Source organism: Oncorhynchus mykiss, chromosome 5 (assembly GCF_057628025.1).
Source record: "Oncorhynchus mykiss isolate SJ-2025 chromosome 5, ASM5762802v1, whole genome shotgun sequence".
Classification (NCBI taxonomy): Eukaryota; Metazoa; Chordata; class Actinopteri; order Salmoniformes; family Salmonidae; genus Oncorhynchus; species Oncorhynchus mykiss.
This window is the reverse complement of record NC_143026.1, coordinates 16,400,001-16,421,796: the sequence shown is the minus strand read 5'-3', so window position 1 is coordinate 16,421,796 and position 21,796 is coordinate 16,400,001. Positions and strand designations below refer to the sequence as shown.

General features: G+C 47.2%; 1 protein-coding gene across 11 annotated transcripts in view; it reads left to right on the top strand.

The window, feature by feature from the left end:
* garnl3 (GTPase activating Rap/RanGAP domain like 3) overlaps positions 1-21,796 on the top strand; it is a 185,098-nt gene that overhangs the window by 52,512 nt on the left and 110,790 nt on the right. For all 11 annotated transcript variants that reach the window (XM_090233947.1, XM_090233953.1, XM_090233950.1 and 8 more), the window contains exon 2: positions 6,500-6,569. In XM_090233947.1, coding sequence (XP_090090073.1) covers positions 6,500-6,569 — 70 coding nt within the window. The remainder of the gene's footprint in view (positions 1-6,499; positions 6,570-21,796) is intronic.

The following is a 21,796-nucleotide window of genomic DNA, read 5'->3' as shown; positions in this document are numbered from 1 at the left end:
AGCCACAAAGTCATAAAATCTGATTTTATACCTAACCTTAATCACACTGCTAAGCCTAATTCCTAACCCTAACATTAAATGACGACCAAAAAGCTCATTTTTTTTCTTGAATTTTTATGATATAGACAATTCTGAATTTGCAGCTGGCCCATCTAGTGGGAACCTTTATGCCAAGATTCATGACAATAAACGTCAACCTGTGTCGATTCACTTGTCTGCCTACAATAGGCTTTTGAGGTTCAGGAAATAAAACATTTGATAGGTGTTATGAAGCATTTTTGTGGCCCTCGACCTTTAAAGATGCACTCCAGCTATTTTTGACCTTGTTGAAAAACAATATCCCAGGTATAAATACAATAACATACACACACTTAAGGGTAAAAAGTGCAAATGTATTTTGAGTGCCAACTTCTTGGAGTAGCCCATTCAAGGAGTTGGTCTGATGGTGCCCTCTGATGTCATCGGCCTCCCCTCTTGCTTGAGCAGAGACCCCCCCCCCCCCCCCCCATATGCTGATTCCTTTCATACTTGGACCACCTACCGAGATGTGTCTTTTGTTAAACACATTTTTGCCCCTTTTAATGGAAATATAATACATATATTAATCTATTAAGTTAGCAATTGTTAACCAGCAATTATTTGATATTGATATAAAAATGTCTCCATTGGGCCTTTAGACATGAATACCTCACTAGTAACATAGCTGACTGTTTCCACATTGAGGGGATGAAGGGAACGAGGGATGAGCTTAACCAGAAAGACCCCAGTTGTATTTTTTTCATTAACTTAGAGAGGATAGGTGAAGGGCAATAGGGCAGACTCATCCCTCTATCACACTCCTCCAGGACACTCCTGTGAGAGGTGAAAGAGAGAGGGATGAGAAGAAATAAAAACAAGGCAGTAAATTCCAGTAGATGAGTTTATTACAGATGGAAGGAGAGAGAGAGAGACTGAGAGAAAGAGAGGAGGGGGGAGAATACATTTATCCATAAGCTTGGCCAGGCATAAAGACTACTCTAAATTCAACTCCAACGTTGTTCCACTACAGAGAAAGAGGGGGGGGGGAAGAAAGAGAGTGAGACTGAGAGAGAGATAGGGGAGAGAAAGAGAGGGGGGAGAGCGAGAGGAAGGAAAGAGAGAGGGGGGAGAAAGAGAGAGATGTTGGCATATCAACTTAGACATAGTTCACATAATGTTCATATTCACAGATCAACTCTCTCCCATATTGTATTACTATTGTACCACCAACCGGTCATACACACACACACACACACACACACACACAATTTCAGAGCGATTATCTCTAAGTATACCTAGCAGCACTTTGATTTGTTCCAACAACAGCAGGATGACCACCCAGCAACATAGACACCATCTAGACTGTGACAGGCTCTCTTTCTCATCCTCCACGGTGTTATACAGGAAGCCTTGCTGTGTCTTTCTAAGCCTCAATATCCACTCTTTCTCTGGAAAATATAGTTGTAGGTATACCGGTATGCAATATTTCAGAATCGTCTAACTTTTGAGACCACTTCACTTTAGCTCTGCTCTCAAGGGTTTGATGCTTTGTCTTTGCATATACAGTGCCTCGTGAAAGTATACACACCACTTGCACAGTTTTCATATTTTGCTCCCTTAAATTACATCCATAAAGGAATTACATTGGAAAATACTCAAGTATTGTGTTTTCAAGTATTGTGGTGGCAGCATCTTGTTATGGGTATGCTTTTCACCATCAGGGACTGGTGTTTTTCAGGATCAAAATAAATATTACTGTCCATCAACTATACCCTGATGAAGACAGCTTGGCTGTTGAAACGTTGGTTATTGAATTATTGCATCTGAACTCCTAGAGTGTGAGGCTCTCCTTTTCTTTTTCAAGTGTTCTACTCCGCTAGCCAGCATCTCGCCTAAACAGGTGTTCTACTCCGCTAGCCAGCATCTCGCCTAAACAGGTGTTCTACTCCCCTAGCCAGCATCTCGCCTAAACAGGTGTTCTACTCCGCTAGCCAGCATCTCGCCTAAACAGGTGTTCTACTCCGCTAGCCAGCATCTCGCCTAAACAGGTGTTCTACTCTGCTAGCCAGCATCTCGCCTAAACAGGTGTTCTACTCCGCTAGCCAGCATCTCGCCTAAACAGGTGTTCTACTCCGCTAGCCAGCATCTCGCGTAAACAGGTGTTCTACTCCCCTAGCCAGCATCTCGCCTAAACAGGTGTTCTACTCCGCTAGCCAGCATCTCGCCTAAACAGGTGTTCTACTCCGCTAGCCAGCATCTCGCCTAAACAGGTGTTCTACTCCGCTAGCCAGCATCTCGCCTAAACAGGTGTTATACTCCGCTAGCCAGCATCTCGCCTAAACAGGTGTTCTACTCCGCTAGCCAGCATCTCGCCTAAACAGGTGTTCTACTCCGCTAGCCAGCATCTCGCCTAAACAGGTGTTCTACTCCGCTAGCCAGCATCTCGCCTAAACAGGTGTTCTACTCCGCTAGCCAGCATCTCGCCTAAACAGGTGTTCTACTCCGCTAGCCAGCATCTCGCCTAAACAGGTGTTCTACTCCACTAGCCAGCATCTCGCCTAAACAGGTGTTCTACTCCGCTAGCCAGCATCTCGCCTAAACAGGTGTTCTACTCCGCTAGCCAGCATCTCGCCTAAACAGGTGTTCTACTCCGCTAGCCAGCATCTCGCCTAAACAGGTGTTCTACTCCGCTAGCCAGCATCTCGCCTAAACAGGTGTTCTACTCCGCTAGCCAGCATCTCGCCTAAACAGGTGTTCTACTCCGCTAGCCAGCATCTCGCCTAAACAGGTGTTCTACTCCGCTAGCCAGCATCTCGCCTAAACAGGTGTTCTACTCCGCTAGCCAGCATCTCGCCTAAACAGGTGCTCTACTCCGCTAGCCATCATCTCGCCTAAACAGGTGTTCTACTCCGCTAGCCAGCATCTCGCCTAAACAGGTGTTCTACTCCGCTAGCCAGCATCTCGCCTAAACAGGTGTTCTACTCCGCTAGCCAGCATCTCGCCTAAACAGGTGTTCTACTCCGCTAGCCAGCATCTCGCCTAAACAGGTGTTCTACTCCGCTAGCCAGCATCTCGCCTAAACAGGTGTTCTACTCCGCTAGCCAGCATCTCACCTAAACAGGTGTTCTACTCCGCTAGCCAGCATCTCGCCTAAACAGGTGTTCTACTCCGCTAGCCAGCATCTCGCCTAAACAGGTGTTCTACTCCGCTAGCCAGCATCTCACCTAAACAGGTGTTCTACTCCGCTAGCCAGCATCTCGCCTAAACAGGTGTTCTACTCCGCTAGCCAGCATCTCGCCTAAACAGGTGTTCTACTCCCCTAGCCAGCATCTCGCCTAAACAGGTGTTCTACTCCGCTAGCCAGCATCTCGCCTAAACAGGTGTTCTACTCCGCTAGCCAGCATCTCGCCTAAACAGGTGTTCTACTCCGATAGCCAGCATCTCGCCTAAACAGGTGTTCTACTCCGCTAGCCAGCATCTTACCTAAATAGGTGTTCTACTCCGCTAGCCAGCATCTCGCCTAAACAGGTGTTCTACTCCGCTAGCCAGCATCATCGCCTAAACAGGTGTTCTACTCCGCTAGCCAGCATCTCGCCTAAACAGGTGTTCTACTCCCCTAGCCAGCATCTCGCCTAAACAGGTTTCTACTCCCCTAGCCAGCATCTCACCTAAACAGGTGTTCTACTCTGCTAGCCAGCATCTCGCCTAAACAGGTGTTCTACTCCGCTAGCCAGCATCTCACCTAACCAGGTGTTCTACTCCGCTAGCCAGCATCTCACCTAAACAGGTGTGTGTTTCTTCCGCCTCCACATCAATGATTCCCAGCCAAATGTACTGAGCTTGAGCAATTTGGACAAAAACAATGGATATATTTTGCCCTAAGAGTTGTGCAGAGTTATAATCTTATTCAAAATGATTTACAGCTGTAATTGCTGTTATAAATATGCTTCCACCAAGAATGAACTCTGGGGGGTGAAGACATACGCAATCAAGACATCTTCGTTTAAAATAAAATACAAAATAAAAAATACTTTTAAAATGTGAATTAAATTGAATTGAATGACAAATGAAATGTTAAGGCAGCAAAAGGTGAACACTGCAAGGCGTGTGCAGCCATTCAGTAGGCACTGCTTTACCTTGTGCTTCCGAGCGGAGCAGGAGATCTTTACTTTTGGAAACTATGCTATTGGGAGATCTGTATGTGAAAACAAATAGGATTAAAAGTTGCTGGTTTATGGTAGCATCGTTTGAGCGGTCAGATTGGAAAATATTTTTGGTATAGAGGCGGGGGTGGAGGTGCATTGATGTGGTTCCCTATAGTTTCTTTGTGTGTGGGGGGGCAAGCTTTTAGGGGGGGGGGGGGTCGATCAGCTTTAATATTGAAGATTGTAGATCTATCAAATTAATTGTTTGCATAATTTCTAATCTCTCTTATTTTTTAAATTGTTATATACTTTCCCCCCTTACCATCCCTCACCTGATTGGAGTGAACTAACAGACAGCAATACTTCTACTGCTATTTTCCTCACATGTACGGTACATGTTGTTCAAGAATTAAACATATATTCCTCATTTCCTCTTTCTGCAAGTGCTGGATTTTCAGCCACAGCGGCCATTCATTCTGATCTTAAATCCAACCCTCCGATGTCCACAGATTAACCCATCTTTCCCAGTACAATTCCATTTAGCTATTTCATTTTGCATAACATCCCTCCATTTTACTGTGATGTCTTACGAGGCTCCTGAACTTCCCTATTTGTATTGATATTTCTTTTGATATTGCCCTAAAAATAAATACTTTACCTTAGAGTATAATGATATTTCTTTTGATATTGCCCTAAATACCTCAGAGTATAATGATATTTCCCATTGACTGGTCGTGGTTTTTCAGATCCCCTAACAATGCAGTTTACAGGTCCATCTGAACCCTGATATTATGACATAACCATTCTTGGACCTGACTCCCAAAGCGAGCCACCGATGGACAGCACCAGAAACGATGTTCTGTTGATTCTGTTTCCTCATGGCAGTCTGCACAAGACTGTACGTTCAACACCCCATATATTGAGCATTTATTTTGTAGCAAGTATTTTATATATTAGCTTAAATTGAAACAAAAAGATTGATGTGTCAGTTGTTGTTTTATATATCAGTTCCTACACTCGATTCAAAGGTATTGGGGAATCTAAGACCCGTTCCCAACAGTTCCCTTTTGACTTTAAGTGAAACTGATACCTTTTGTGATTTAAGCCATTTATGATTTTTAATGGGAGGCAGACAGACTAATTCTTTAATTTCTTCTTTAAGTAATTGTCTCTTCCAATTTTGTGGCAGAGCCACGATGAGTTGGTTCTAAATGTATATTAAGCATACAGTACACACTGTTGTTAGTTGCTTGTGTGACATACTTTTACCGTACTTGTTTACAATGTCCTTCATAAATATCATATCCTTGTAAATTCCATCCAAGAAAATATTAGTTTATCTATCAGTACATTAGAGTATTATTTGCTGTAATATTGGATATGCCTTTTCTTGAGGATGCCATTGGTTGAACAGGTTTAATTGGGCCTGAGATGTGAAGGAGATTCCCCTGCTCCCTCCCGTAGATCTCAAACAAATTCCTGTAACACTCCTGTGTGTGGGTGAGCAGTCTGCTCTCCCAGGCAGACTCCATCTATCATTGTGGACATAATGCAATCAGAGTCCTCGTCTCAATCAGGACTGGTGCTGGATGCTGCTGGCTAGCTAGCCCTACCACAGAGAGAGAACAAAAGAGAGAGGGATGGAGATGGAGAGAGAGAGAGAGAGGGTGAGAGAGAGATAGAGAGGGAGAGAGAGAGAGAGGGTAAGAGAGAGAGAGAGAGGGAGATAGAGAGAGAGGGTAAGAGAGAGAGAGAGACTATCATAGATACCTAGAAGGAGGAGAACGAGAGAGAAAGACTATCATAGATACCTAGAAGGGGGAGAGAGAGAGAGAAAGACTATCATAGATACCTAGAAGGGGGAGAGAGAGAGAGAGACTATCATAGATACCTAGAAGGGGGAGAGAGAGAGACTATCATAGATACCTAGAAGGGGGAGAGGGAGAGACTTTCATAGATACCTAGAAGGGGAAGAGGGAGAGACTTTCATAGATACCTAGAAAGGGGAGAGGGAGAGACTTTTATAGATACCTAGAAGGGGGAGAGGGAGAGACTTTCATAGATACCTAGAAAGGGGAGAGGGAGAGACTTTTATAGATACCTAGAAGGGGGAGAGGGAGAGACTTTCATAGATACCTAGAAGGGGTAGAGGGAGAGACTTTCATAGATACCTAGAAGGGGTAGAGGGAGAGACTTCCATAGATACCTAGAAGGGGAAGAGAGAGAGTGAGACGTAGAGCCGAGTAGCCACCTGTAGGAGTGAGTGAGTTAGTGTGTCAGTCTCCTGATGGAGGAGAGAGAAAGGAGAGACTGAACACCATGCGTCTGTGTTGCAGCTCTGCCTCGGAGGACTTGGGCTGCAGGCGTGGAGACTTCAGCCGAAAACACTATGGCTCCGTCGAGCTGGTGAGTAACCTCTTATTGACACTCTATTCCCCTCTCTCCCCTTCTATCTCTCCCTCTTCTCCTCCTTTCTCTATCCTCCTCCTTCTCTCTCTCCCCTTCTATCTCTCCCTCTTCTCCTCCTTTCTCTGTCCTCCTCCTTCTCTCTCTCCCCTTCTATCTCTCCCTCTTCTCCTTTCTCTGTCCTCCCCCTTCTCTCTCTCCCCTTCTATCTCTCCCTCTTCTCCTCCTTTCAATTCAATTCAATTCAAGGGCTTTATTGGCATGGGAAACATGTGTTAACATTGCCAAAGCAAGTGAGGTAGACAACATACAAAGTGAATATATAAAGTGAAAAACAACAAAAATTAACAGTAGACATTACACATACAGAGGTTTCAAAACAGTAAAGACATTACAAATGTCATATTCTATATATATATATATATACAGTGTTTTAACAATATACAAATGGTTAAAGGACACAAGATAAAATAAATACGCATAAATATGGGTTGTATTTACAATGGTGTGTGTTCTTCACTGGTTGCCCTTTTCTCGTGGCAACAGGTCACAAATCTTGCTGCTGTGATGGCACACTGTGGAATTTCACCCAGTAGATATGGGAGTTTTTCAAATTTGGATTTGTTTTCGAATTCTTTGTGGATCTGTGTAATCTGAGGGAAATATGTATCTCTAATATGGTCATACATTGGGCAGGAGGTTAGGAAGTGCAGCTCAGTTTCCACCTCATTTTGTGGGCAGTGAGCACATAGCCTGTCTTCTCTTGAGAGCCATGTCTGCCTACGGCGGCCTTTCTCAATAGCAAGGCTATGCTCACTGAGTCTGTACATAGTCAAAGCTTTCCTTAATTTTGGGTCAGTCACAGTGGTCAGGTATTCTGCCGCTGTGTACTCTCTGTTTAGGGCCAAATAGCATTCTAGTTTGCTCTGTTTTTTTGTTAATTCTTTCCAATGTGTCAAGTAATTATCTTTTTGTTTTCTCATGATTTGGTTGGGTCTAATTGTGCTGTTGTCCTGGGGCTCTGTAGGGTGTGTTTGTGTTTGTGAACAGAGCCCCAGGACCAGCTTGCTTAGGGGACTCTTCTCCAGGTTCATCTCTCTGTAGGTGATGGCTTTGTTATGGAAGGTTTGTGAATCACTTCCTTTTAGGTGGTTGTAGAATTTGACGGCTCTTTTCTGGATTTTGATAATTAGTGGGTATCGGCCTAATTCTGCTCTGCATGCATTATTTGGTGTTCTACGTTGTACACTCCTTCTCCCTCTCCCCTTCTATCTCTCCCTCTTCTCCTCCGTTCTCTGTCCTCCTCCTTCTCCCTCTCCCCTTCTATCTCTCCCCCTTCTCCTCCTTTCTCTGCCCTCCTCCTTCTCTCTCTCCCCTTCTATCTCTCCCTCTTCTCCTCCTTTCTCTGTCCTCCTTCCCTATTTCCCCTCCTATCTTTCCCTCCTCTCCTCCTTTCCGTGCCCCGCCCCCTCTCTATCTTCCTCTCCCCTTCAATGGATTGATGGAGGGAGGTTTAGAGAGAGAGAGAGGTGAGTCATGACTGTCTGGGTGTGGTCCATTGGTCCAGTTTAATAGTGCCTAGCACCCTGTAGCATGGCTCACAATTACAGATATAGCTAAACTCAGGACCACAGATTATGACATCACCTTCTACTGTTATGACATCACCTGTTGCATCTGAAATGGCACCACATTCCCTATAATATAAGGCCTGTGTAGTGCAGGGCTCTTCTGAAAAGTAGTACACTATTCAGGGCATAGGGTGCCTTTACTCAGACTGTTGTTTTCTATACAAACTAACTGTCAAGTTTGTCAAGTTATTATGGCGTTATAATTGCTTATTCTATTAGCCAGCCTTGTGGTTTTGCTCTTATTGAAGTTGTTGAGTCACTGTCATGTTGATAGTGTGTGTAGCCTACTGTATATGTTGTCACAGCGCAGCGGAGGTTAAAATTAGCCCTTGGCTCTGTGTGTGTGTTTATGTGTGTGCATGCATGTGTGTGTGTGTGTGTGTGTGTGTTTGTGAGGCCTGTCTGTGTGTCCTGATAACACCCAGGGGGAGAGGAAGTGGCTAGGGTCCTCTCTTGACTAACTTCCTCCCAGAGACACAGTGGTGGTTTGTCTTGTTAGCGCTAAGCGCTAACGCCCACGCTGACGCTGCACTGTCAGATTAACCCTGAGGAGAAACCACACGCTGCCTATCAGCAGCAGCAGACTGACACAGGACACAATGGGCAGTGTGTGTGTGTAGTATCCAAACACTGCGGTGAGAGAGGAATATGATAAAATACTGCCGTTTTCATGCTGAATACCTGAATATTCAGATTAGAGATTAGAGAACTGTGACATGATTGTTCCAATGTCCTATATGGAACACGCTGTAGTGGTGAACTGTTTTATTTCTGATCTGGAACACAGTGGCTGCGTTTAGACAGGTAGCTAAATTCTGATCTGTTTTCCACTAATTGGCCTTCGACCAATCCCATCAGATCTTTTCATATCAGATCTTTTTCAGAGATGATCTGATTGGTCAAAAGACCAATTAGTGAAAAAAAGAACAGAATTGGGCTGCCCATCTAAACACCGACAGTGTGTTGCAGATAGGAAAGAAAACAATTCACTAACACTGTCTGCGTTTAGACAGGCAGCCCAATTCTGTTCTTTTTTTACACTTTTTGGTCTTTTGACCAATCAGATCAGCTCTGAAAAGATCTGATGTAAAAAGATCTGATGTGATTGGTCAAAAGACCAATTAGTGGAAAAAAATATCAGAATTGGGCTGCCTGTGTGAACGCAGCCAGAGTAGTGTTGAATTGTTTTGGCAGTGTAATGGTTAACTGTTGGTTCAGTGAGTCTCTTAAGTTTAGAAGTAGGAAATGTGTCCTTGTCACTGTCACTTCTGTCTGCTCCTAGGTTTAGGTCTAGGGTTGCTGATGCTTTAAATCACTATATGACCAATATATTTGTAAAAAGCACTAATCGGTACTAATCAGTACAAATGCCATTGTATTGATTGACAGAAGTTAATAAGTGGGTCGGTCCGTCTGCTATGCGCCAGTCCCCTGTGCACAAATTCAAACCTGAATAAACCCAGACCCATGTGACCTAACATTTTAATGTCAGGAAGGACACTATGTCTGGATCCCACTATGGTTCCACCAATATGTAAAATGATGCAATCATGACTGTAAGTCGCTTTGGATAAAAGTGTCTGCTAAATGGCATATATGATTTATTATATTATCCATTATTACATACCTCCACCTCCATCTTTCAGCTCAGGGACTTCTTAGATAGCACATGTGGCCTCCTCCATCCACCCAGCAAGCAGACCACTGGAACCAGTGCAGAGATGCTGTTGCATAAGTGTCTCCTGCGTGTTTTGGAACTGCGTGTTATAGTTTACCTAGGGCACAACTTTTGACATTCTACCCAGTGTGGAACAGTCTTCCTGGCCTGTACAGTAAAGTTCACTGCATATTATCTGGATCTATCTGGATCTATCTGGATCTAGGGCTGAACTTCTAGGGTGTAGAAGCAGAACAGTTTAGAAAGTAGCCACATTCTTGACCTGTACTGAAAAGTCTATTGGGCAGAGATGTCCATTCTGTGTGGAAGAGAATATTACCTCTGTGTCTGTATTGTGGCGCCAGCTATTAGACAGTTGGATCATACTGACCTCTCTGCAAAGCCTCCTAGGACCATACACTACTCAGCACTGCTTAGAGAGAGAGACAAAGTTACATGTGTGTGTGCATGTGTGCTTGCGTGTGCGCACTTGTGTTTGTGAGTGTGTGTGCGTGCCCGTGTGTGTCTGTGTGTCTCAGCAGACCGTGCGTGGCACTGTGCCTGAGGGCCTCCTCATTACAGGGAGAAGAGAGAGAGACAAATAATGTTTAATCAATACCCACCAGTAAGCAGGACCTGATGAATCAATACCCACCAGCAGACAGGACCTGATGAATCAATACCCACCAGCAGACAGGACCTGATGAATCAATACCCACCAGCAGACAGGACCTGATGAATCAATACCCACCAGCAGACAGGACCTGATGAATCAATACCCACCAGCAGACAGGACCTGATGAATCAATACCCACCAGCAGACAGGACCTGATGAATCAATACCCACCAGCAGACAGGACCTGATGAATCAATACCCACCAGCAGACAGGACCTGATTAATTAATACCCACCAGCAGACAGGACCTGATTAATCAATACCCACCAGCAGACAGGACCTGATGAATCAATACCCACCAGCAGACAGGACCTGATGAATCAATACCCACCAGCAGACAGGACCTGATGAATCAATACCCACCAGCAGACAGGACCTGATGAATCAATACCCACCAGCAGACAGGACCTGATGAATCAATACCCACCAGCAGACAGGACCTGATGAATCAATACCCACCAGCAGACAGGACCTGATGAATCAATACCCACCAGCAGACAGGACCTGATGAATCAATACCCACCAGCAGACAGGACCTGATGAATCAATACCCACCAGCAGACAGGACCTGATGAATCAATACCCACCAGCAGACAGGACCTGATGAATCAATACCCACCAGCAGACAGGACCTGATTAATTAATACCCACCAGCAGACAGGACCTGATGAATCATTCACACAAAAATGAACGTATGCCCACACAAACACAGAGAGAGAGAGGTAACTTTCCAGGTTTGAAAAGCCAATACTGTTTTTGTGGGAGGGGGAGGCATAGAGGTAGGGGCAGCAGGGCGGTAGGGGAGGCAGGGCAGTAGGGGAGGCAGGGCGGTAAGGTCAGCAGGGCGGTAGGAGCAGCAGGGCGGTAGAGGATGCAGGGCGGTAGGAGCGGCAGGGCGGTAGAGGATGCAGGCCGGTAGGGGAGGCAGGGCGGTAGGGGAGGCAGGGCGGTAGAGGATGCAGGGCGGTAGAGACAGCAGGGCGGTAGAGGAGGCAGGGCGGTAGAGGAGGCAGGGCGGTAGAGGATGCAGGGCGGTAGGGGAGGCAGGGCGGTAGAGGATGCAGGGCGGTAGAGGAGGCAGGGCGGTAGAGGAGGCAGGGCGGTAGAGGATGCAGGGCGGTAGGGGAGGCAGGGCGGTAGAGGATGCAGGGCGGTAGAGGATACAGGGCGGTAGGGGCAGCAGGGCGGTAGAGGAGGTAGGGCGGTAGGGGCAGCAGGGCGGTAGAGGCAGCAGGGCGGTAGGGGATGCAGGGCGGTAGGGGAGGCAGGGCAGTAGGGGAGGTAGAGGAGGCAGAGTGGTAGGGGAGGCAGGGCGGCAGGGCGTTAGAGGAGGCAGGGCGGTAAGGTCGGCAGGGCGGGAGGAGCGGCAGGGCGGTAAGAGGATGCAGGGCGGTAGGGGAGGCAGGGCGGTAGGGGAGGCAGAGCGGTAGGGGAGGCAGGGCGGTAGAGGAGGCAGGGCGGTAGAGGAGGCAGGGCGGTAGGGGAGGCAGAGCGGTAGGGGCAGCAGGGCGGTAGGGGAGGCAGGGTGGTAGGGGAAGCAGGGTGTTAGGGGAGGCAGGGTGGTAGAGAAGGCAGGGTGTTAAAGGAGGCAGAGCGGTAGGGGCAAAAGCGCGGTAGGGGATGCATGGCGGTAGGGGAGGCAGGGGGTAGGGGATGCAGGTCAGCAGGGCGGTAGGGGAGGCAGTGCGGTAGGGGATGCAGGGCGGTAGGGGATGCATGGCGGTAGGGGAGGCAGGGGGTAGGGGATGCAGGTCAGCAGGGCGGTAGGGGAGGCAGGGCGGTAGGGGAGGCAGAGCGATATGGGAGGCAGGACGGTAGGGGAGGCAGGGTGGTAGGGGATACAGGTCAGCAGGGCGGTAGGGGAGGCAGAGCGATTGGGGAGGCAGAGCGATTGGGGAGGCAGAGCGATAGGGGAGGCAGGACGGTAGGGGAGGCAGGGCGGTAGGGGAGGCAGAGAGGTAGGGGAGGCAGGACGGTAGGGGAGGCAGAGCGATAGGGGAGGCAGGGCGGTAGGGGAGGCAGGGGGTAGGGGATGCAGGTCAGCAGGGCGGTAGGGGAGGCAGGGCGGCAGGGGAGGCATGGTGGTAGGGGCAGCAGGGCGGTAGGGGAGGCAGAGCGATAGGGGAGGCAGGGCGGTAGGGGATGCAGGGCGGTAGGGGAGGCAGGGGGTAGGGGATGCAGGTCAGCAGAGCGATAGGGGAGTCAGAGCGATAGGGGAGGCAGAGCGATAGGGGAGGCAGGGCGGTAGGTGAGGCAGGTTGGTAGGGGAGGCAGGGGGTAGGGGATGCAGGTCAGCAGGGCGGTAGGGGAGGCAGGGCGGTAGGGGATGCATGGTGGTAGGGGAGGCAGGGCGGTAGGGGATGCATGGCGTTAGGGGAGGCAGGGCGGTAGGGGATGCAGGGCGGTAGGGGATGCAGGGCGGTAGGGGATGCGTGGCGGTAGGGGAGGCAGGGGGTAGGGGATGCAGGGCAGCAGGGCGGTAGGGGAGGCAGGGGGTAGGGGAGGCAGGGCGGTAGGGGATGCAGGTCAGCAGGGCGGTAGGGGAGTCAGAGCGATAGGGGAGGCAGGACGGTAGAGGAGGCAGGGGGTAGGGATGCAGGTCAGCAGGGCGGTAGGTTGAGGCAGAGCGATAGGGGAGGCAGAGTGATAGGGGAGGCAGGGTGGTAGGGGAGGCAGGGGGTAGTTTAGGCAGGGTGGTAGGGGATGCATTTCAGCAGGGCGGTAAGGGAGGCAGGGCGGTAGGGGAGGCAGAGCGATAAGGGAGGCAGGACGGTAGGGGAGGCAGGGTGGTAGGGGATGCAGGTCAGCAGGGCGGTAGGGGAGGCAGAGCGATTGGGGAGGCAGAGCGATAGGGGAGGCAGGACGGTAGGGGAGGCAGGACGGTAGGGGAGGCAGGGGGTAGGGGATGCAGTTCAGCAGGGCGGTAGGGGAGGCAGGGCGGTAGGGGATGCATGGCGGTAGGGGAGGCAGAGCGATAGGGGAGGCAGGACGGTAGGGGAGGCAGGACGGTAGGGGAGGCAGAGCGATAGGGGAGGCAGGACGGTAGGGGAGGCACGGGGTAGGGGATGCAGGTCAGCAGGGCGGTAGGGGAGGCATGGCGGCAGGGGAGGCATGGTGGTAGGGGAGGCAAGGGGTAGGGAGGCAGGGGGGTTGCCCTCCTCACCCTGTCAAGGTGTGTATTTCTGTTTAAAATGCTATTAGCTTAATTTGATGTCAATTAAATCTGTGATGGTTTAATCAAAGGCTGTCAGGTTTGGGTGACATCACTTTAATGGTCGCTTGTTTGGCTTTATTGTACATCACACAATCAGGCTTTGCATTGCTTTGAATGGAATTGCTTCTGACAGACAGAAGAATAAAGAGAAAGAGTGAGAGGAAGGAGAGGGTAGGAGTCTATGTAAGTCTGTGTGTATGTGTGTGCGTGCATGTGCGTACGTGTCTCTGTATATGTAAAATAACTTATTGGTTTAAGTGTGTGTGTGTATGTGTGTTAGGCTCTCACCATCCTTAATGAAGGAGTTCAGTTTGATCCAGATCCAGTCATTCATGTAAAGAAAACATTTAGAAACATCCCTTCACACTCATTACTGACTGTTTTCTGCTTCCGATTCAAATCTATATATTTAGATTGTTTATTTGACCAGCTTTCTGTAATGCAAAGTAAATAAATTAAAATAACACACATACACACACACACACACACATGCAAACACACACACACCTCAGCTGGAAGGGAATGAGATGTGACAAGGCAGGCTGTGACATAAACAGAGGGCGACAGCTTTGGAGTGAAGCCGTCCTCTCTTCAGCATCCACCATGTGATTCTGGCTAACTGCGCCCCTCAGTGAGGCCACTCTCAGCCCGTCACCCCTCAATCCCTCCTTAACCTTCTCATCCCCCTCTCCCTATAATGTTTTCAAGACTAGAACTCCACCTCCATTACACTCTCTGTCCTGTCTGCCAGCCCACATAGGGCTCCCATTATCCCCCCATGCCATCCTTACAGAATCATATCATAAACACACAGACAGACAAACACACACACACACACACACACACACACACACACACACACACACACACAGACTGACACACGCATTAACACTGTATGTGTATGTGGCCTTTCTTGCCAATGTGGAATTGTTATCTAGTTAGCTGTGTTTACACTAGTAGCATGCACTGGCAGAACAGAAAAGCTACGTCTGGTAAGACGAGGGGTGGGGGTGTGTGACTATTTGTCAATAACAGCTGGTGTGCGATGTCTAATATTAAAGAAGTCTCGAGTTATTGCTCGCCTGAGGTAGAGTACCTTATGATAAGCTGACCACACTATCTACTGAGAGAGATCTCATCTATATTATTCGCAGCTGTCTATTTACCACCCCAGAACGAAGCTGGCACTAAGACCACTCTCAACCAACTCTATAAGGCCATAAGCAAAGAAGAAAATGCTCACCCAGAAGCGGCGCTCCTAGTGGCCGGGGACATTAAATTAGGCAAACTTAAACCAGTTTAACCAAATTGTATCAGCATGTCACATGTGCAACCAGAGGATGCATACACACTTTTACCAGCATGCCACACACAGAGATGCATACAAAGCTCTCCCGTGCACTCCATTTGGCAAATCTGACCATAATTATATCCTCCTGATTCCTGCTTACAAGCAAAAACTAAAGCAGGAAGTACCAGTGACTCGCTCAATACGGAAGTGGTCGGATGACGCGGATGCTACACTACAGGACTGTTTTGCTAGCACAGACTGGAATATGTTCCGGGATTCATCCAATGGCATTGAGGAGTATACCACCTCAGTCATCGGCTTCATCAATAAGTGCAGCAACGATGTCGTCCCCACAGTGGCCGTACGTACATATTCCAACCAGAAGCCATGGATTACAGGCAACATCCGCATCAAGCTAAAGGCTAGAGATTCCGCTTTCAAGCAATGGGAGACTAACCTGGATGCTCATAAGAAATCTCGCTATGGCCTCAGACGAACCATCAAACAAGCAAAGAGTCAATACAGGATTAAGATTGAATCCTACTAGACCGGCTCTGATGCTTTTCGGATGTGGGAGGCTATTACGGACTACAAAGGGAAACCCAGACGCGTTATCACACAATCACACAATCATTCAGACAGCTGGTGCTCTCGTGCATGCTACAGTGTTGCTTGCCTCAAAGCGAGCATAAAAGGCATTTAGCTCATCTGGTAGGCTCGCGTCAATAGGCAGCTCACGCCTGGGTTTCCCTTTGTAGTCCGTAATAGCCTCCCACATCCGAAAAGCATCAGAGCCGGTCTAGTAGGATTCAATCTTAATCCTGTATTGACTCTTTGCTTGTTTGATGGTTCGTCTGAGGCCATAGCGAGATTTCTTATGAGTAGCCGATGTGAACAAAACCTTTAAACAGGTCAACATTCACAAAGTCGCTGGGGCAGACAGATTACCAGTATGTGTACTCAAAGCATGCGCAAACCAACTGTCAAGAGTCTTCACTGACATTTTCAACCTCTCCCTGACGGAGCCTGTAATACCTACATGTTTCAAGCAGACCACCATAGTCTCTGTGCCCAAGGAAGTGAAGGTAACCTGCCTAAATGATTACCGCCCTGTAGCACTCACGTCGGTATCCATGAAGTGCTTTGAAAGGCTGGTCATGGCTCACATCAACAGCATCCTCCCGGACACCCTAGACCCACTCCAATTCGCCTATCGCCCCAACAGATCCGCAGATGATGCAATCTCAATCACACTCCACACTGCCCTTTCCCACCTGGACAAAAGAAACACCTACATGAGAATGTGTTTCAGTGACTACAGCTCAGCGTTCAACACCATAGTGCCCACGAAGCTCATCAATAAGCTAAGGACACTGGGACTAAACACCTCCCTCTGCAACTGGATCCTGGACCTGGCAGTGTGGTGCCAGGACAAGAACCTCTCCCTCAATGTGAGCAAGACAAAGGAGCTGATGTGGACTACAGGTGTCCACATCACCAACGAACTATCATGGTCCAAACACACCAAGACAGTCGTGAAGAGGGCACGACGAAACCTAATCCTCCTCAGGAGACTGAAAATATTTGTTATGGGTCCCCAGCTGCACCAGAGCATCCTGACCGGTTGCATCAATGCCTGGTAGGACAACTGCTCGGCATCTGACCGTAAGGCACTACAGATTTAGTACATACGGCCCAGTACATCCTGCCATCGTCCTGCCATCCAGGACTTATATCATAGGCGGTGTCAGAGGAAAGCCCATAAAATTGTCCAGACTCCAGTCACCTATAGACTGTTTTCTCTACTTCCGCATGGCAAGCGGTACCGGAGCGCCAAATCTGGGACCAAAAGGCTCCTCAACAGCTTCTACCCCCAAGCCATAAGACTGCTGAACAATTAATAAAATGCTAACGGTCGCTAGGCTAAAAGCTACCATTCATTCCCTCTAACCTTACATTCACCATGCATTTAGCTTATCAAATCAAATCAAATTTTATTTGTCACATACACATGGTTAGCAGATGTTAATGCGAGTGTAGCGAAATGCTTGTGCTTCTAGTTCCGACAATGCAGTAATAACCAACAAGTAATCTAGCTAACAATTCCAAAACTACTACCTTATAGACACAAGTGTAAGGGGATAAAGAATATGTACATAAAGATATATGAATGAGTGATGGTACAGAGCGGCATAGGCAAGATACAGTAGATGGTATCGAGTGCAGTATATACATATGAGATGAGTATGTAAACAAAGTGGCATAGTTAAAGTGGCTAGTGATACATGTATTACATAAAGATGCAGTAGATGAAATAGAGTACAGTATATACATATACATATGAGATGAATAATGTAGGGTATGTAAACATTATATTAGGTAGCATTGTTTAAAGTGGCTAGTGATATATTTTACATTGTTTCCCATCAATTCCCATTATTAAAGTGGCTGGAGTTGAGTCAGTGTGTTGGCAGCAGCCACTCAATGTTAGTGGTGGCTGTTTAACAGTCTGATGGCCTTGAGATAGAAGCTGTTTTTCAGTCTCTCGGTCCCAGCTTTGATGCACCTGTACTGACCTCGCCTTCTGGATGATAGCGGGGTGAATAGGCAGTGGCTCGGGTGGTTGTTGTCCTTGATGATCTTTATGGCCTTCCCGTGACATCGGGTGGTGTAGATGTCCTGGAGGGCAGGTAGTTTGCCCCCGGTGATGCGTTGTGCAGACCTCACTACCCTTTGGAGAGCCTTACGGTTGTGGGCGGAGCAGTTGCCGTACCAGGCGGTGATACAGCCCGACAGGATGCTCTCGATTGTGCATCTGTAGAAGTTTGTGAGTGCTTTTGGTGACAAGCCGAATTTCTTCAGCCTCCTGAGGTTGAAGAGGCGCTGCTGTGCCTTCTTCACGATGCTGTCTGTGTGTGTGGACCAATTCAGTTTGTCTGTGATGTGTACGCCGAGGAACTTAAAACTTACTACCCTCTCCACTACTGTTCCATCGATGTGGATAGGGGGGTGTTCCCTCTGCTGTTTCCTGAAGTCCACAATCATCTCCTTAGTTTTGTTGACGTTGAGTGTGAGGTTATTTTCCTGACACCACACTCCGAGGGCCCTCACCTCCTCCCTGTAGGCCGTCTCGTCATTGTTGGTGATCAAGCCTACCACTGTTGTGTCGTCCGCAAGCTTGATGATTGAGTTGGAGGCGTGCATGGCCACGCAGTCGTGGGTGAACAGGGAGTACAGGAGAGGGCTCAGAACGCACCCTTGTGGGGCCCCAGTGTTGAGGATCAGCGGGGTGGAAATGTTGTTGCCTACCCTCACCACCTGGGGGCGGCCCGTCAGGAAGTCCAGTACCCAGTTGCACAGGGCGGGGTCGAGACCCGGGGTCGAGACCCAGGGTCTCGAGCTTGATGACGAGCTTGGAGGGCACTATGGTGTTAAATGCCGAGCTGTAATCGATGAACATCATTCTCACATAGGTATTCCTCTTGTCCAGATGGGTTAGGGCAGTGTGCAGTGTGGTTGAGATTGCATCGTCTGTGGACCTATTTGGGCGGTAAGCAAATTGGAGTGGGTCTAGGGTGTCAGGTAGGGTGGAGGTGATATGGTCCTTGACTAGTCTCTCAAAGCACTTCATGATGACGGAAGTGAGTGCTACGGGGCGGTAGTCGTTTAGCTCAGTTACCTTAGCTTTCTTGGGAACAGGAACAATGGTGGCCCTCTTGAAGCATGTGGGAACAACAGACTGGGATAGGGATTGATTGAATATGTCCGTAAACACACCAGCCAGCTGGTCTGCGCATGCTCTGAGGGCGCGGCTGGGGATGCCGTCTGGGCCTGCAGCCTTGCGAGGGTTGACACGTTTAAATGTTTTCCTCACGTCGGCTGCAGTGAAGGAGAGTCCGCCTGTTTTAGTTGCGGGCCGTGTCAGTGGCACTGTATTGTCCTCAAAGCGGGCAAAAAAGTTATTTAGTCTGCCTGGGAGCAAGTCATCCTGGTCCGTGATGGGGCTGGTTTTCTTTTTGTAATCCGTGATTGACTGTAGACCCTGCCACATACCTCTTGTGTCTGAGCCGTTGAATTGAGATTCTACTTTGTCTCTATACTGACGCTTAGCTTGTTTGATTGCCTTGCGGAGGGAATAGTTACACTGTTTGTATTCGGTCATGTTTCCGGTCACATCGTGCACCACTCCCTAGCATTCTTCTCACCAATGTCCATTCTCTTGACAACAAGGTTGATGAAATCCGAGCAAGGGTAGCATTCCAGAGGTACATCAGAGACTGTAACGTTCTTTGCTTCACGGAAACATGGCTCACTGGAGAGACGCTATCGGAGTCGGTGCAGCCAGCTGGTTTCTCCACGCATCGCGCCGACAGAAACAAACATCTTTCTGGTAAGAAGAGGGGCGGGGGCCTATGCTTCATGGTTAACGTGACGTGGTGTGATCATAACAACATACAGGAACTCAAGTCCTTCTGTTCACCTGATTTAGAATTCCTCACAATCAAATGTCGACCCCATTATCTACCAAGGGAATTCTCTTCGATTATAATCACAGCCGTATATATTCCCCCCAAGCAGACACATCGATGGCTCTGAACAAACTTTATTTGACTCTTTGCAAACTGGAATCCATTTGTATTGACTGTTAGTTGGGACTATACAATAATAACAGACAAACTGAGTCAGAAAACAGTTGGAAAGACATCTTTCTATTGCTTTGGTTTGTCGCGGGTGAATGTTGTCACTGATGCCAATATTAAGGTTTGGTTTGTTGTCGGTCAACTGATTCCATCAAAATGTAATTTGGGTTGTTTACTAATGCTAACCTTAGTCAGTGGTGTAAAGTACTTAAGTAAAAATACTTTAAAGTACTACTTAAGTAGTTTTCTGCAGTATATGTACTTTAATATTAATATTTTTGACAACGTTTACTTTTACTCCACTACATTCCTAACGAAAATATGTACTTTTTACTCCCAGACATTTTCCCTTACACCAAAAATGTACATTTTGAATGCTCAGGCAGGACAGAATTATGGTCCAATTCATGCATTGTCATCCCTACTGCCTAAACACAAATACTAAGTCTGTAGATGATGTCTGAGTGTTGGGGTGTGCCCCTGTCTGTCCACAAAAAAAGAAATAACATGGTGTGCTGTCTGGTTTGCTTCATATAAGGAATTTGATGTATAGCATTTACTAGAATGTTTTACTTCCACTCAAATATGAATATGTGGTACTTTTCCCACCACTGACCATGTTGTTTTTCAAGGTGACTCTGCCTATTTAGAGACCTGCCTCTTGTGTTTACCTAAAGGCTGTTTTATCCATGTGGACATAAATACATTTGTATTGAATTGAATGTTTGCTGTGCTGGAGTTCAAACATTACTCTGTCATCCGGTTGGAAATCACTGGGGCTATAGACCATTCCTGTGACTGGGGGATAAACAATGGCCCATGGTGGTCCAAGAACTACTGTACCACACACACACACACACACACACATACTTTTGTATTTATTTATTTGTATTTAACCTTTATTTAACTAGGCAAGTCAGTTAAGAATAAATTATTATTTACAATGACTGCCTACCACAAGTTCTGACATCACACAGTCTCTCTCAATCTCTCTCTTTGTGATCTCCAGGCTCGCCTGAAGCGCGTGCCCAACACAAGGCACCTCAAGCAGCCACAGCCTCCCAGAACGGCCCACATGGGTTCTAAGGTCTACTGCTCCAAAACATCACTATTGGAGCCATTCGAGCTTAGACCAGGGTTCCCCAATAAGGTTACAGTACCAGTCAAAGGTTTAGACACACCTACTAATTCCGGGGGTTTCTGAATTATTTTGACTTTGTTCTACATTGTAGAATAATAGTGAAGACATCACAACTATGAAATAACACCTATGGATCAAAATATATTTTATATTTTTCAAAGTAGCCACCCTTTACCTTGATGACAGTTTGCACACTTTTGGCATTCCCTCAACGAGGTTCATGAGGTAGTCACCTGGAAAACATTTCAATTAACAGGTGTGCCTTGATAATTTGTGGGGTATTTTGTGCAGTATTTTGCCCAAAATATCATTTAAGGTGCTACAAAGCTTTTTAACCTTTTAACTGAAGTGCAAGTGCTATCATTCTTTAAATCCAATTGTTTCATAGTATAGTTTAATTAGATATTTATTTAGTTTGGTCACATGATTTGGAGTGTCAGGTAGCCTAGTGGTTAGAGCATTGGACTAGTAACTGAAATGTTGCAAGAACAGATCCCCGAGCTGTCAATTTAAAAATCTGTCGTTCTGCCCCTGAACAAGGCAGTTAACCCACCGTTCCTAGGCCATCATTGAAAATAAGAATTTGTTCTTAACTGACTTGCCTAGTTAAATAAAGGTAAAATAAAAATATATATATTTTAACATTTCTCAATTTGCAGTACATTTGCCAATTGGTTGTGCTGCCAGACTTATTGCCATACCTCTTGCCTCATCCATACAATTTTTTAATTCCTCATCAATGAACAGTTTTTACAGTAATTTTCTTAATGGGTGTGTGCTTGTTAGTAACTGGAATAAGTAATTTCATAAATGTGTCAAGTGCAGCGTCTGGTTGCTCCTCATTACACACCACAAACCAGCAAATATTCTTTACATAAACAACATATGAATCACTACAAAACGTATTGTATGACCTCTTATTCACTACATTCGGCCCAGCCGTTGGAACTTTGGTTTTCCTAGATATGGCTGTTATA